General features: G+C 54.4%; 1 protein-coding gene across 50 annotated transcripts in view; it reads left to right on the forward strand.

The window, feature by feature from the left end:
* NCOR2 (nuclear receptor corepressor 2) overlaps positions 1 to 15513 on the forward strand; it is a 209735-nt gene that overhangs the window by 125552 nt on the left and 68670 nt on the right. For 34 of the 50 annotated variants that reach the window (XM_072722674.1, XM_072722696.1, XM_072722679.1 and 31 more), the window contains one exon: positions 14585 to 14739. In XM_072722674.1, the coding sequence (XP_072578775.1) occupies positions 14585 to 14739 (155 nt within the window). The remainder of the gene's footprint in view (positions 1 to 14584; positions 14740 to 15513) is intronic. The other 16 variants (XM_072722693.1, XM_072722713.1, XM_072722724.1 and 13 more) reach the window with 1 other exon arrangement.

Here is a 15513-nt window from a genome sequence, read left to right on the forward strand (position 1 = left end):
GCTTGGCAAGCTATGGCTTGTAGGCCAAGTCCCGTCTACCCCTTCTTCTGTGAATAAAGTTTTATTGACACACAGTCATGTCCATTCATTTGCATATTGCCGTGGCAGCTTTTCTATTACAGCAGCAGAGTGGACTAGTTACGATATAAACTATAAAACCTAAGGTATGTACTGACTGATCCTTTCCAGAAAATGCTGACCTCTGAGTTAGAAAGCAAGGAGTTGGTTTTAAACATTTGGCAAATAATGGTAAAGATGGTGGGGGTCTGTAGCACAAGGTGAAAGGAGGCGCCTGGGTAATCAGTGCTTGGGAGACAGGGAGAGGGGATGGATTCACTTCACTTCCAGGCCATTGAGCATGGCTCAGGGCAGGTGCTGGGAGTACAGGACTCAGGGAAGAGGAGGGGTTCCACCGTTGGAGGACAGACTTGGGCTGGGCATGCAGACAGCTTTGGGGTGCTGCCATTTGAAGCTGCTTGGAGCTGGTGGAGGCGTGTCCTTCCTGGGCCCTTTGGCCTGGGGTACCCAGGGAAGTGTGATGGCGGCCAGGAGTAGCAGAAGCTGGGAGGAGAAGGTCCTGGGGTTTTCTCCCTAATGTTGGCGTCTTCTCTTCCCCACACTGGTCAGGGCAGGGTCCTGAGGTATCACGCGTAGCCATCCTCTCTGGGGTCCTGGTACCCACTGTGAAACAGCCACTTTGTGATCGGGTCCCACACATGGGTTCTTAACTGGCATCTTTCTCCTGTGCTTCGGGGAATTGTGCACCCACCTCCTTGTTGGCTAAGCCACATGTAATTAAGGGAGCAAATTTGTTGATGGGGGAATAAGTAACCCCTCTCTGCACTCATGGGTAAATAATCAGGACTGAGTATCGGTTCTCACGGGCTGGGTCATTGAAGCGGGAGTGTGTTTAGTTAGTTGATGGATAGGTTTTTCCTTGAGTGTTGTGTGGCCAGGTTGGCCAGCCTGCTAGCCCATCTAACAGGTGTGTAAAAGCGAGTCTTACTGGCTTGGAGCTATTTAATTCCAAAGAGCTAGCTGTGGTGTTTTAGAAATTAAAGCACAGTCAGGGATTTTCTAGGCTGAGAAGCACAAATGCAAATAAATTCCAGGCAGGGAGCATAAATATGCTGAGGCATGAGAGGCAATAGGGAGTGGTGGGGTCTGTGGCAAAATAGAGGGGGAGCTAAAGGCCTTTAGCATTATTTTAAAACCATCATCAGAGATTTGCTGAGCACCTACTATGTGCCAGTTCTCCTACTAGTCTTCCCAGCCCTTGTGCCTTCACCCTACTGATTTTGTGGGGTCACTGTGGCTGGGCTCATGAGGCCCTTCCTGGTGGCTGGGCTGAGGGATCTGGAGGAGAAGGGGTTCTGACTCAGATGGGGAGAGCCATGGAGGGAGAGGAGGACTAATGTGTGTTGAAGTCATTTAGGGAGGGGGGACCCCGGACAAGTCCCAGGATGCGTGTGGGTGTCCGTGTCCTGCATCTTTGGTTCTGGCTGCCATGCCTTTCATTCTGTGGTGTTAATTCTGTTTATGGGACGTTTGTATGCTGGGAATAGGGATCTCCTTTGGTTATATTGGCGGTCTGCCTGAGAGTCTCCATAGAGTAGAGACCCTCAAAAATGAGTTTAAGGAGCAGCCTCTTGTTGGACCAGAACAGAGGTGAGGGTGTCCTGGTCAGAGGGAAGAGCAGGTGCAAAGGCACTGGGGGCATGAGAGAGCACAGTGCCCTCAGAGTATTTGGACCAGGGGTCTTAACACCTTCCAGGCTCTTAAATAAATGAACAATTGGAGAAAAATGATGGGACCCTGGTTTTTGCTCATATTTGATGAGTGACTAGTAGTGTTTCTGTACTCTATGGAAAATAGAAGCACAAATGTGATGGTATGTGGCAGCTCAGACTTGATCTCAGCTTCTGTGAGAGACCACAGAAGTGGTGAGGCCTGTAGCCGGCATAGAGAACTTGTGCCCCATGTCTGCCCCAGCTGACGTTCGGCCAAGTGGCCTCGTGCTGCCAGTGCTGATTTTTGATGATGAGCTAGAGATTGGAGTTTATGTGAAATTGTCTGAGTTTTCAATCTTTGGTTGCATGAAAAACAACAAGACATTGACGGTAGAGACCAAATAATCTGTTTGCTCTTTTTTTTTTTTTTAAATTAAGTTCTTAATTTTAAGGCCAGTTTAATTTAAACTTGTTAATTCCAGGTGTGCAACATAGCGATTCTACAGTTCTTACGTTACTCAGTGCTCATTGTGATAAGTATACACTTGATCATATTTGCTCTCCATCTGTCCTCAGCCCCCAGTATTGAGAGTAGGGCTTAGGTGGGGGCAGTAAAGAGGGAATTGTTTGACTTGGGGCAGAGGCCAGACCAGGCAAGGCCAGGGCGCCGGGGAGCCCTAGAATGTTTTATAGCAGAGGAGAAACATCTGTTACCTCTCTTTGTCTGCGTTGCCTTGGATTAGCCATAGTGTCTGCACTGCTTCTCTGGTGAGGTTTTGCCCTCTGCCCAAGCCAGAGCCTCAGGATGGAGAAAGGATGCTTCTGTGCTCTGCCTCTCGAAAAAAGGAAGAAGCTGGCGGAAGGTCCCTGTCTCCCGAGAGATGGGACATAGCTGGGAGGCTCACCCCTCCCTCTCATCAGCCAGGGATACTGGTGTGCCTCTGAGACCCAGGCCCTGCCTGGGATGGAGATACATGGGCACATCCTGGACGGGCTGCTGTGTCCGTCAGACTCATTGTCCTCACCACCACCCACTGGCCCTGTTCGTAAATATGGAGTAAGTGGATCAACGCAAGTGTTGACTTTGGGGCTGTAAGTCTTTTCTCTGCCCCGTGACAGTGAAATAAATGGCAGACCCAGGTCCCTCGGCCCCTCTCATGAATCTGAGATGCAATTCCTGCTGGAGTCCAAGCTTCCTTATTTCTCCTTGGTTTTACAAAACTTGTGATCCTGCTGATAAACCTCCCAATGAGGAGAGTAGGGATTCCCACAGCCTGGCCTGGAGTGGGCAGGGGTGTGTCCGTGTGGGTGCCTCCGGTTGCATGGACAGACGGGCGCAGGAGGTGGTGGTCTCCCACGGGCTGAGAACAGGAGACTGGGAGCAGGAAGAGAGGCTGCGGAGACCCACTGCATGCCCAACCAGCGGGTGAGAAGGGTGTGGGGACTGCGGAACGGCTGCGCCCAGATGACCTCTCTGCTGCCTCATTCTTGTGTCTGACCAGCACGCACCCCACCCCTGGCAGCTCTGGGCCTTGGCAGTCTTAGGCCCCAGCGCACAAGTCCCACCCTGTGTCCCCTTCCCTTTGCCCATTTCCCTGTCCCGACTCTCCTATTTGTGTGGGCTTCTGAGTAAAGAGCCTAGCCTTTTATTTCTACCACGGAGACGGCCCCCTCACCTCCCTGAGCAGCCACAGGAAGACAGACATTGGGTGGCCTCGGGGACAGAGCCTCTGCTGCCAGGAAGTAGCTGCTCCCTTCCCTCTGCTCCTCCTCAGGTAGATGGGGGCTGAACCATCGGTCATGTATTTATTCCTTGAGGGGAGCAAGTCAGGCTTTGCCCCACCTTCCTGGGTCCCTTTAGTTTTAGAGGAGGACTTAGTTGTCTCAGCCAGTATTTGCCTTTTTGGGGAGTTGCTAGGAGGCCAGCAAGACAGGGGAGCCCTGTCAGAATTGCCAGGCACTGGTCTTGCAGTGTGATGGGACAGTGACACTGCTGGCCACTCACCCGGCACCAGGATCGGTGTGAGGGGTGGATATCATCATCCCTGCTTTATGGGTGAGCAGGTAGAGGTACAGGGAGGTAAGGAACCTGCTCTTAGTGTCATAGTCAGGATGCTAACCCAGCACAGGCTGCCATGGGAGCCCAAGGGCAGGGGGGACCTGGTGGTCCCATTTGCCACGTTTTGGCCGTGGAAGCTGCCCCTCATTGACCTTGTCGGCCTGTAGGTTCCTTGGTCTGTTGTAGGCTCTGCTGCATCAGGGAGCAGATGGACCTTGCTGTGGGTGGGAGTGCCCCCCTGAGCCCCCATCTACATCATGGCACCAGGCCTGTCTGGGTCTCCATCTCTGCTCCCTAGGAAGCTATTATTGGCCTCATGTGCACCTGGCTTCTGGGGGGCCAGTGGCTGGAAACACTGTCTCTCAGTTCTCCTGTGCTCCCTGGACCGTGAGCGTCTCTGGGAGACACAGAGTGCTGTCTCTCTCTCTCTGGCTCTCTTGCAGTCCCTCTTAGCACCCCCAGCTGCATGCCTGTCCTTTCCTCCCCCTGGTGGCAGTGGCTGTGGAGGCTGTGGCATCTGTCTGTGGTTCCTGTGGCTTGGGCCCACACTGTGGCTAAGGATGGCCGTGAGGGGCCACTCAGCTTCTCAGCCCAACAAGTGCTCCTTGATGGGCCCTCCCTGCCAGGTGTCAGATGCACAGTACCGTGTGTTCATCTAAGGGCATTTATTGAGTGCCTACCGCCATGTCAGGACTAGAAGTTCTATCCTCAGAGCCACACCAAACCATCATCTTTCAGGAAGCTAGAGTGAAGGCATCAGCCCAGCATGGCTGTCTTGATGCCTCACAGACTGTCCCAATGAAGAGCTGTGAGATGGGTGCCAGGTGGCTTGATGGCTTCTTTAGGCTGGGTGGTCCCACCTGCCACCTTATAGAAGGTGCATCTTCTGCATTGGCTGGCTCTTAGCCCAAGCCCAGAAATGAGGGTGCTCCTGATGTCTTTGCCAGTGCCCTTCTTCTCACTATTCCTGTTTTAGTGGGATCGAGGTGGGTTCCAGGATCAAATTCCCACATCTGGGTAGGAGAGGAACCCACAGGGCCAATGGGGGAAGCTATTTTCCCCAGAATGGAGGGGATAGTACCACCTGCTCTGGACTGGCTGTAGTCTGTGTCCCCAGGCTGTCCCCTCCTGGGGTCCCAGGATGAGTCACAAACCTGAGACAGAGCTGACATCCAGCTGAGGGTCTCCCAACTGTCACCAGGAGGTGACTGCTGGGCTATGCTCTTCCTTGGGACTCGAGAGCCTACCTCTCTAACAGGCATCCAGTGCTGGCTGCTGGTCGGGGACCACTCAGAACCTCAGCCTATGGGATATTTACTGAGAAGGGCCCCCGAGGAAGGGAGAGGGAAGGGAGCAGGGGGGTAGAAGAGGAAATTGAGACATGGCACAGGATCACTGGCCACATAGACCAACCACAGTTGAAGGATGGGGAGGAGAAGATGACTGTGAAGGTAGCATGAGCTCAAATGGCCCTTCTGAGGTGTCCTGAAGTGGGCAGGCAGGGCCAGGTCTAAGTCCACAGGCCGTGCACAGCTGAGGGCATTTGCAGCAGTGGGGGCAGGCAGCAGGCATCTTGTAGAAGGGGACCTGGCCCGTCCATCCAGGGGACAAACCCTGTGCATTTTCATCTATGCAGATGACACTTCCCAGGGTCATGACTTCCTTGAATGCTTAATCACAGCGTTGTGTAGCAAGACATCATTGCATCTGCTCAGATGACACCTTGTCTCGTCACACCCTCATCACACACCCTGCACCAAGCCATTTGTTCATCATGTTGGTCACCTTTTGAAAGCTTGAATGGTTACAAAAGCAGAATGTAAAACTCCTTGATGAAAATCATCACCCATTGGATGTCTCTGTGCTCAGACCCTCAGACAGCTGCATTTCCCTGAGAGGGATGAGGCCCACCCTGGCATCCACGGCATGGGTGCTTGACTCTGGAGGCAAGGCCTGTGCACTGGCCATTGGGGCACCAGAATCACCCTTGTGTTCATCAGAGGGAGCCGTCCACCTTCTGGAAACTTACCCATATTCTGACAGAGAGAGATGCAGGCCAAGCCGTAGACTTTTAGAATGCCAGTCGCTTCATGCCCACCCCCTGGACCCTGCACACCTGACCTTTGGCAAGTGGGAGCTGAGCCCTCAGGTACTTGACCCTGGCCCATGAGACCCAACCATGAGTGGCAGGTGGGCTTGTGGGCTGGGCCCAAGCCAGAGCATCCTCTCCATGAGGTGAATCACTGGCCGAGGCTGTGACAGTTTATAGTTTATGATTCATGGACAGAGGGGCCCCATTATCCCAGCTAATTGCAGAACCAGAGCCCAGGAATGCTGTGGTCAGTAGTCGGCCTAACTATGGAGACCATCAGGTACTGAGAGTGTGAGGCAGATTTGGGCCAGGCAGCAGGGCCCATCCTGCCGTGGCTGTGACCAAGGGGCTCTCGTGGCCATCCAGGCGATGGCAGGGGCTATGCCATGGAGGATGTATGTTCCTGGCACCCCCAGGCAGCTGAGCCCAGCCTTCTAGCCTGTCCCTGGGGCATCCATGGGGGACATGCAGGGGGCCCCACTTCCCTCCTGCCCTTTGGCCTGTGCATCCTTGCGTTCCATGGCTCTGCTCTGTGGCCCAGTCCTCCCACCTCTGACCAGATGCTTACCCCAGGCTTCTATGTTTTCTAGGTTGATCTCCCTCTCTCGCCCTCTTTCTTCCCTCTGTGTTCTGTCTCCCAGACTCCTTCCCCACGTGTGAGTCTCTATATCTCTGTTCCCTCTGTGCCTGCATCCCTATCTGTCCCCACTCCTCTCCCCAATCATTGTCCCCGCCCCTCTGAGCCTCCTCTCCCAGCTCCTTGCCAAAGGGACAGGTGACCTTGTTCTGGTTGCTGTGGCACTCCCGAGGCTCCTGTGCCCGTGGCAGCTCTCACAGGGGACAGTATGACCTGGAAGGCTGCTCCAGGGCAGACCCAGCCAAGCACGGTCCACATAGGGAGGGGGCAGCTGCTGTGCAGTTGGAGCTGGTTCGCAGAGCCAGGCTGCTTCCCCCTCTCCCCCCCACAACCAATGAGATCACCGGAGGGCTTTCCCTGGTGCAGTCTGGCAGGGATGTGTGGCAGGCCAGATATGGCCATACTGGCTCTGGGCTGGGCTGTCCCTCCTGGCCCACTGGCTAAGTGTGAGTGTACTTGTCCCGGGCTGCTACCCGGAGCCCAGATGGGCCTCCAGCCTGGGGGTCTGTCTGACTTTCCTGGGCGGCCCAAGCCTGTCAGAGGCGGTGCTTCTGTACTGCTGGGAGCAAGTGGGGCCAGGCCAGACTGCCCAGTTCTAGGGCTCCAGTGAGCAGATGTCTCTGATTCCTGCCCAGAAAGGGGAGACCTGTGGGAGGCTCCTCCGGGCACACAGCCCCCCAAATGCATTCCAGGGACCACTGTTCTCAGGAGGGTAGGTGGGCTCCCGGGAGGCAGGAGAGGCCATACCCTAGGGAGCAAGCAAACTGGGCTGCTGTTTCGGGAGAAGACAAACATGGCCTTCTCAGGTGCAGGGGAGACCTGGCTGTCTGCCAGCCTTGTCCAGGGCAGACCACATCAAAAGCATTGAAAGACATGGAAAATGTGAGCCCAGCCCAGAAAATGTGAGCGTGGATCATTTAGACCGCAGGGGGTTGAGAGATGAGGGGCTGATGGACCCCACATCCGGGCCTCTCAAGCTGGGCTGCCAAGAGTCAGGAAATAGTTCCCAGAAAAGCAGCATCTGTGTGGGTCTATGCCAATGCAGGCCACAGCAGGACAGGCTCCCTTGGCCTTGACAGCTTGTGGATCATCCTGGGTGGATGGTGGCCATGTTGGAGACCTTTTGTCATGCCTTCACACTGTCCCCATTCTAGGTGATTCCACAGTGAACCAGACAAATGAGGTCCCCAGAGCTGACACATCCATGTGGGAGATAGGCAGTGCATAAGTAAATTAGCATGATTCTTTGAGGTGGTGGTAAGGGCTACAGGATTTCAGTAGATAGCTGATGTGAGGGAGGGCAGCTTTTACGGAGCTGACCTCGAAGGCTCCTCTGAGGAGGTGTCATTTGGGCTTAAACTTGAGTGATAAGAAGGAACCAGCCAGGCAGAGCTGGAGGGAGAATTCCAGGCAGCGAGTGCAAAGGTCCTGAGGTAGGGATAAACATGGCATCTTCCAGGAAACAGCGGGGAGCAGCCCCAAGGGAAGTGCGTAAAGTGAGCAGGTCTGGGCAGGGGCTGGATCACATGGCTTTGTGGTCTGGCAGACTGCTGATTTTATTCCCAGTGGCAGGACAGGATCTGATTGACAATTTAAAACAGAGCTTTGGCTGCCACAACTACACATCTCCCTGCAGGCAGCACAGACGTCACGTGTGTGTGTTTGTGTGTGTGTGTGTGTGTGTGTGTGTGTGTGTGTGTGTGTGTGTGTATTAAATGCTACTCAAGTTTTGTCGGCATATCTGTTTGCAGGGGAGTGCTGGTAAGTGTTTAGCAAGCAGCTTTTTGAGGGCAAAGCCCCAATTTGTAGCACGTAACAGTTGCCGTGGTATCAATACTCCCACCGTGCCCCATCTAAGCTACCAAAGTGATGTCACCAAAGGTGGAACTGGGAGGGGACGCGCCTAGCGTGGTGCCCCATCCCACTTCCGCTATGTGGATGTCGCTGATGTAAATACCATGAAGAGCGTAGATAGCAGATACATGTAGTTAAATAATTGGGAAGTGATGCGTTTTGAGTACTTACTGTCTTTGTTTTTAAGTTCTTTAAGTGTAAGGTTATGTACTTTTGTTTTTAATAATGGGTGTATTTAATGGCTTGCCTGCGAAATCCCTGAAAGTTGAACTCTGCTCTCGTGAGCTGGTCTGAGCCAGCTCCAGCACACCGCTGTCTAGATTCTGGGGGCATCCCTGTCTGTGTTTCTCCAGGAGGGACAGACGGACTGGAGGAGGAGGGTAGGGGGCCGAGGTGGCAGCCTCCCCGACCAGAAGACCCCTTTGTGTCTTGCGTCTGATCCCTGACCCCAACCCCAGCTCTCCTGCCTGCCTTGGGCTCCCAGGCACCCTTGTCCCCAGTGCTGAGAGACAGCAGGTGTCATGAGGACAAAGGCCCTCTCAGGATTTGCTCCCTGGAGGCACATAGTCTCTGCTCAGTGATGTGTTTGTTCAGTGAGTGGATGAGATGGTGGTGCCTTGGGCGCTGCTGTGTAGGGGGTGTCAGAAAACTCTCATGACACGTTTCTGAGGACCTGTCATCTGAGGATTAAGTCTCATCAGCTCTTACTGGGATTTGTTGGCACTGTTATTCACTGGACTCTCTCTTTCTGGAACTGACGCCCATGCCTCCCTCGATCGGCTACTGTGTTGCCCTACAACATGGGGCAGAAGATGTCATCCCCCGCCTACCCCTCCACCTCTGACGAAAGACTTCAGTGGCTGTCCACTGCCACCAGGGTGGCACCTATATGTCTGAGTGTGGGTGTTAAAGGTGGCCAGGTTCTGCAGCCATGTCCACTATATCGTATGTCATGTGGTAAGGTACTTGTTTTCATGTTGCCGTGCCTTTGCCCAGGCAGGTCCCCTCCCTGCAGCATTCCCCTCATCCTTGTCAACCAAAAGCCTCTGGGGACTCAGAGATCTCCTTCCTTGTCCCCGTGGATCCAGAGGAACTGTCACCACATTAACTGCTGTGCCTCTCAAAGTGTTATCAGCACTGAGCCTCCGTCAGCTGGGGCACTAGCTCTGGAAGGTTAGGGACTGCACTTTTTGTGGTGTGGTGTCCCCCTTGTGGGCTCAGAGCACACATGTGAAGGGAATGATCAAGTGATAGCACAGTTTGGCTTGAAGGGGGGTAGGGGTAGGGCATGATCTCCTAGCCCAGGGTAGGAAAACACCTGCCTATAGGATCTTGCTAAGAAATGCTGTGCAACCTTGGGTGAGCTCCTTGACTTCTCATGACCTTGTGTCCTCTTCTATAAAACTGCTTCTATAAAGAGGCAGTCTCAGGGTTGTTGGAAGGATTTTGTCGTCTCACAGGTATATCGAGGGAAAGGAGGCTTTGTGAAACGTTTATTGTTTTTATCCATGCTGTTTTCCAAGCAGCCCTGGTCTGGGGCTTTAGCACAGTACAGGCTCAGTTACAGTTGCTTGTCCTGCACTCAGCGCTCTGGAAGCAGGGGTCCCTCAGGGATTTGCACTGATGGCTCTGGCTAACCATACATCCAGTCAGGTTTTCTGCAAAGCTGTGCAGTGGTTTGGGAGGGACATTCCCGACCGAGCACTGGGCGTGAAGCCCATTGTGAGTCTGACCACTGATGTGTCTGGAAAGCAAAGGTAGACCCCTTATCATGAGTTCCAGAGTCATTTGAGATGGTGGAGTTTGGGCTCTGGTTCTTCTCCCAGGTCCACAGGTGTCACCTGCTGCCAGTGACAAGGGCCCTCGGTGTATTTTGTGAAATAAGGATCTGTGAAAGCCTTGTTCCTCCGTGTGGTCCAAGAACTAGCAGCATAGCCTCTCCAGGGAGCTACCTAGAAATGCAGAGGCTCGGACCCACCCCAGACATGCTGAATCTGCATTTTCCCACTATCCCCGGCTGATTTGTGGCTGATCCATGGAGCCCTGGTACAATTTAGATTGAGCAGCGCTGGTCTGGAGCAGGGGTGGACAAGGTATGGCTTCGCAGGCCAAATCTGGCCCACTGCCTCTTTTGTAAATAAAGTTTTTTTTTTAATTTTTAAAAAATTATTATTTTATTTTATTTTATTTTTTTATTTATTTTATTTATTTTATTTTTTTAAATTATTTTTATTTATGTTAGTCACACAGAGAGAGAGAGAGAGAGAGAGGCAGAGACATAGGCAGAGGGAGAAGCAGGCTCCATGCAGGGAGCCTGACGTGGGATTTGATTCCGGGTCTCCAGGATCGCACCCTGGGCCAAAGGCAGGCACTAAACCGCTGCGCCACCCAGGGATCCCATGTAAATAAAGTTTTATTGGCACACAGCTATGCCTATTTGTTTGCATTTTAGTTGCTTTCAAGTTACAAACCATGTAGCATCAAGTAGTTGCAATAGAAACCAGTGGACCTATGGCCATAAGGTATTAACCACGTGGCTCTTTCGGAAAAAGTCAGTTGGCTCCTTGTCTAAAGCACTATTTCTCACGCTTGGCTGCCCATTAGACTAACCTGGGGATTTGTGATTGGTGTGGGTGTGGCCTGGGCGTCAGGACTTCCCAGAGATTCCCAGGTGACCCATATGTGCGGCTTTTGGGCCGTGGGAACGTGGGCTCTGAACTGATTGTGAAAGCCAGCAAGTGCGATTCCACAGCCATGGATGGCCTGAGGTCCAGACGTGGAACGGGAGTGGGTGTTCATCCTCGCTGATTTAGCAGTCCTCTTGTTTGCTGCTCTAGACCATTGAAGGCTTTTGGAGACTAACCTGGCTGTGGAGGGCCTTTGAGTTGGGACCTTAACTCACCCCATAAGTGTGGAGTGAATAGAGCACCCCTAAGTCAGCCCGTTGACCTCCTGCAGGCAATAGGAGGCCAGGCAGATGATTGTTACTGTGCCTGCCGAGTCTCACCCACTGGAAAATGTGTTTAAGGCCAGGATGGACCTGGGATTCCTCCCTTTCACCCCCTGCACTGGTGCCATTCAGCTTTGGGTGCTGAGACACCTCTCCTAAGGGAGATGGTGGTCAGGTCACACGAAACCATGAGCCCATATGGGGGCTCTGTGCCATGGCTCCATGGTGGCCTCAGAGGTGCTGCGCTAGCAGGTATTGGCTGCACGTCCCTGCCTCCCTGACCCCTGCTTTGGGCTTGGTAACGTGTCCGGGTATGGGCGGTGGTGCCTGGTTCTGGGATTACAAGCCTGAGTGGGAAGTGATGGGAACCATGACCAAGCTCTAATGCTGATAGGGACTTCTGGGCCTCCCCACAAGGTGGGCCCAGAGCACGGGCTGGGGGCTGGTAGAGGGGTGAGGGGCACACCAGGGTGGTTGGAGATGGCGGGAGAGGGGGTCAGGTATGGCTGGGGTTAACTCAGGCCTAGTTTGGAATCCTGGCACTCCTTTTTACGAGGTTTGTCACTTGCCTTTTCTGTGCCTCAGCTTTTTCTTCTGTAAAATGGGAGAATGAAGGGTTTAGTATAGGAGGTGATAGAAGGACATGTGTGTGGCACTTTGAGCTATTTTTGTTATTTGTGCTGTGATGTGGTTGATGATACAGGGGTAGGGGAGATTACATTACAGGCTGGTCTGGGCTCAGGTGGAGGCTCGAGGAGTCTTGAATGGGGGACAAGGTGGGCTGGGCAGGAGGGGACAAGGATGCCTAAAGACCACTCCACCGAGGCTGTAGATCCTGGTCAGAGACTCCAAATGGGGCTTTGGGGACAATGGGACCGTGCCCGCCTTCCCTGGGCCATCACCTTTCCTCCCCCTGAGACCATAAGGCTTTGCCTCTCTGCAGGATGGGGACAGGGGTCACTGCCCTTTATGTCTGAGGTTGGCTAAGAGCATTAAGCAGGATAGTGGTGGCAAGGTGCTTGGTGTGGTGCCAGGGACAGGGCGCCTCCATGGAGCCCTGGTCATCACCACTCTTGGTTTTTCATCTCCATCACTATCTTCAGGACCTCATAGGGCCAGGAGCTAGTTGATAGCTCCATGTTGGGCGTATAGTAAGCCCTTGGGAAATGCAGGCATCTCCCTAGTGAGGCTTCTGCAGGATTCTGAGGCAGGAGGGCCACAGGAAGGCATGTAGCTGGGTGCTGGCTGGGGTACAGACACCCCTGGGATTCTGCCCCTGTTAGGAGGCGCTGGTGCAGGGCCAGGCCTTGGTGGTGGGGAGCCACAGCTCCTGGCCATGCTGGGATGGACAGTGGCTTCTGTGGAGGAGGAGACCCTAGTGGGCTTTGAGGACCCACCGGCCTAGATCCAGGGGATGATGACAGATGCCTCCTGGAGGGTGGCCCAGAGTTGGGCCCATGTGACCATTGGGAGCAACAGCAAGAAAAGGTTCGGAGTGAGGCTGCCACCCAGATGGGGGTCTGGGTGTGGATTCAGCTGAAGGCTGTGTTGTGAGATGCCAAGCTTCTTGCGGTTGGAAAGCCCCTGCCCTGCCCAGACCCTGGTGTCAGGTTACCAGGTGTTGTAGAAGTCAGCAAATCCGACAGGTGGAGACAGTAGCCACGTTGGTGGCCCATAGGGCAGGGAACTGCTCCCCTGTCAGCCACAGTATCTGTCCTGCCCTGGAGCCAGGTCCCTGACCCGGGCTCACCAGGAGAGTGTGTAGAGGGCCTGCTGTGTTGGAACAAACCGGGAAACCTCTGTCCCTGCTTCTGCCTGCTGGGATGGACAGCTCCAGAAGAGACTTTGCCTTTTGGGTGTGAGAGGTAGCCATAGCTCCTAGGCTGTGGAAAATTTATGCTTTAGTGTTTGGGGGGTGCTGGCGGTGGCGAGGGACAGGCTAGTTAAGGGACACCGGGCCAGCCACCCGAAATTGGTAGCAACATGGTGGGTGGGGGAGAGGCTGTTCTGAGTCTAGCTGTTATGCTCCCTTGCCTCCTCTTAAAGAGTAGAGGAGGTTCTTGGAGAGAGGGAGGCAGACCCAAACCAGGCAGTCTCAGGGTGGCTGCTGCTATAGCTTTAGAGAACACGGGGTTCCCTGCAGACCTGTGCTCTGGGCCCCAGCATCCACAGGATGCCCCTGCCGGCCAGTGCTCTGCTGCTTCCTAAATTCCAGCTGCACCAGAAGGTTTAGAGAGGGGGTCGCAGGCTGAGGCAGCCTGTGTGTTCCTGATGGGGAGGAAAGATACAGAGAGGGAGCGAAACCCCACCTGCCCCCACTTTCTCCATCTGCTTGGGTTTCTTTCTTCTTGTTTGAGAATTGGTATGACCATACCCCTACCACACACTTGAAAGGCTTTTCAGTGGGTTTGTTTTCATTTCACTTGTATCATTGGCTTGGAAAGATGGTCCAGATTGGCAGTTGCCTGTAGAGAGGACTTTGGGTGGCTGAGGGGATCTGTGTGTGCTTTAAAAGAAATCGGGTAGGGCAGAAAGGAAGTCAGGCAACCTCTGGGGAAGGAGGGAGCTGCCTTCACTTCCTCCCCTGTCCTGCCAGGTTCGGCAGCCCAGTGTGACGGGGCATATGAAATCATATGGGAGGGAGGAGGCTGGTTTGCTGTGAGCCCCTTTGATCTTCCCTTAAAGTAGAGGCTCACTTCCCCTTGACGTGAGGAGATGGAGCCACTGCTGCAAGAGTGACTCCTCGACATGGTAGCAAGCACCGGGATACCGCTCCACCTGCCTGTTTTACAGATGTGGCGACAAGCAGGCCTGAGCTTCGTCAGGGATGTGTCCCCAGGTCCCCTGGTGCTTACATGCTCTGGCCATGCTGTTGATAGCGTCAGTCCCCCTTTAACACTCTCACCAGACACCAGATCCCTGAGGGTTCTCTCATTTCGGCCTCTTGGCCCCTGGCTGAGGTTGAGGTGTGCTGAATAGAGCACAGAGAGGTCAAGACCTTCATCTAGGGTCACACAGCCAGCCAGTGGAGGAGGCGTGAGTTGAGTTCAGGCTTCTGATCTCTGCCCATCGCCCGGGGTCCCTGCCTCCCAGATCCCAGGGGCTGCAGGACTCCCAGCCATTGCGAAGGCCTCTCCCTGGCCTAGCAGTGGGGCCTGCAGCTGACTTGGTCTGTTTCCCTTCCTCTGCCAGCTCCCTCAGCTCAGGTGTGGATACTCACTTACTCACTGTTCTTCCTCCCCCACCCTGCCCTGGGACCCAGCAGCAGCAGCAGCAACAGCAGCAGCAGCAGCAGCAGCAGCAACAGCAGATGCCCCGGAGCAGCCAGGAGGAGAAGGAGGAGAAGGAGAAGGACAAGGAGGCCGAGAAGGAGGAGGAGAAGCCCGATGTGGAGAACGACAAGGAGGAGCTGAACAAGTAAGGCGGCCCAGCCACACGGCTGCCCAGCTGGAGCCTAGCCTGCCTCCCATGAGGGGGCAAGGTGGTCTGCACCCCACTGGAGGCCAGGCCCCCCGGGGCCGACTCTGCAGAGGCACTGGAGGACAGCGGTTTGGCATAGGCGGATTGCCTGCTGGCAAGGGAGGCTTCTTTGGCTCCGGCTGAACCTGACAGCCCCCCTTCCAGAAGCCTGCCTGCCCCCCTCCTCTTGCCTCCCGGCTGCCCTCTCCTTCTCAAACCCTCCAGAGACCTCAGAGACTGATAGCTCATTTGAGCTCTACTCCTGAGCTAATAAATCTAGGCGATGACTTTGGAGCTCTTTGCCTGCTCGTCTCCTCCCCCTCCTCCGCCAAGCCTCCCGAGATGCCAGGTGGGGGAAGGGGGATCAGAGGGGCTGGCTGGAGGATTAGGTATGCAGGCGGGCACTGCCCTCACCTTTTTAGAATTATCGCTGTCAGCATGAGTTCTTGCAGATCAAGGCATAGCCTCCTGTGCCTGCCAGGGGTGGGTGCCGAGCACAGCCAGCTGGAGATTCACGCCAGAGAGGGGGGCGGGCACGGCTGAGTGCCAGATACCTGGGATAGGCTCAGGAATGTGGCTTCAGAGAACATCTGGCTTCGTTACCCCCTGTCTCCCAGACGTCCAGGGAGGGCCTTCAGGAAGATGAATGGGAGGCGGCCCCACAGTAAACCTTTCTGAGTTGGCTTCCGAGAATGCCCCAGCCGTGGATACGGATACGGAGATCACATGCAC

Source organism: Vulpes vulpes, chromosome 10, assembly GCF_048418805.1.
Source record: "Vulpes vulpes isolate BD-2025 chromosome 10, VulVul3, whole genome shotgun sequence".
In the NCBI taxonomy this organism is placed as follows: Eukaryota; Metazoa; Chordata; class Mammalia; order Carnivora; family Canidae; genus Vulpes; species Vulpes vulpes.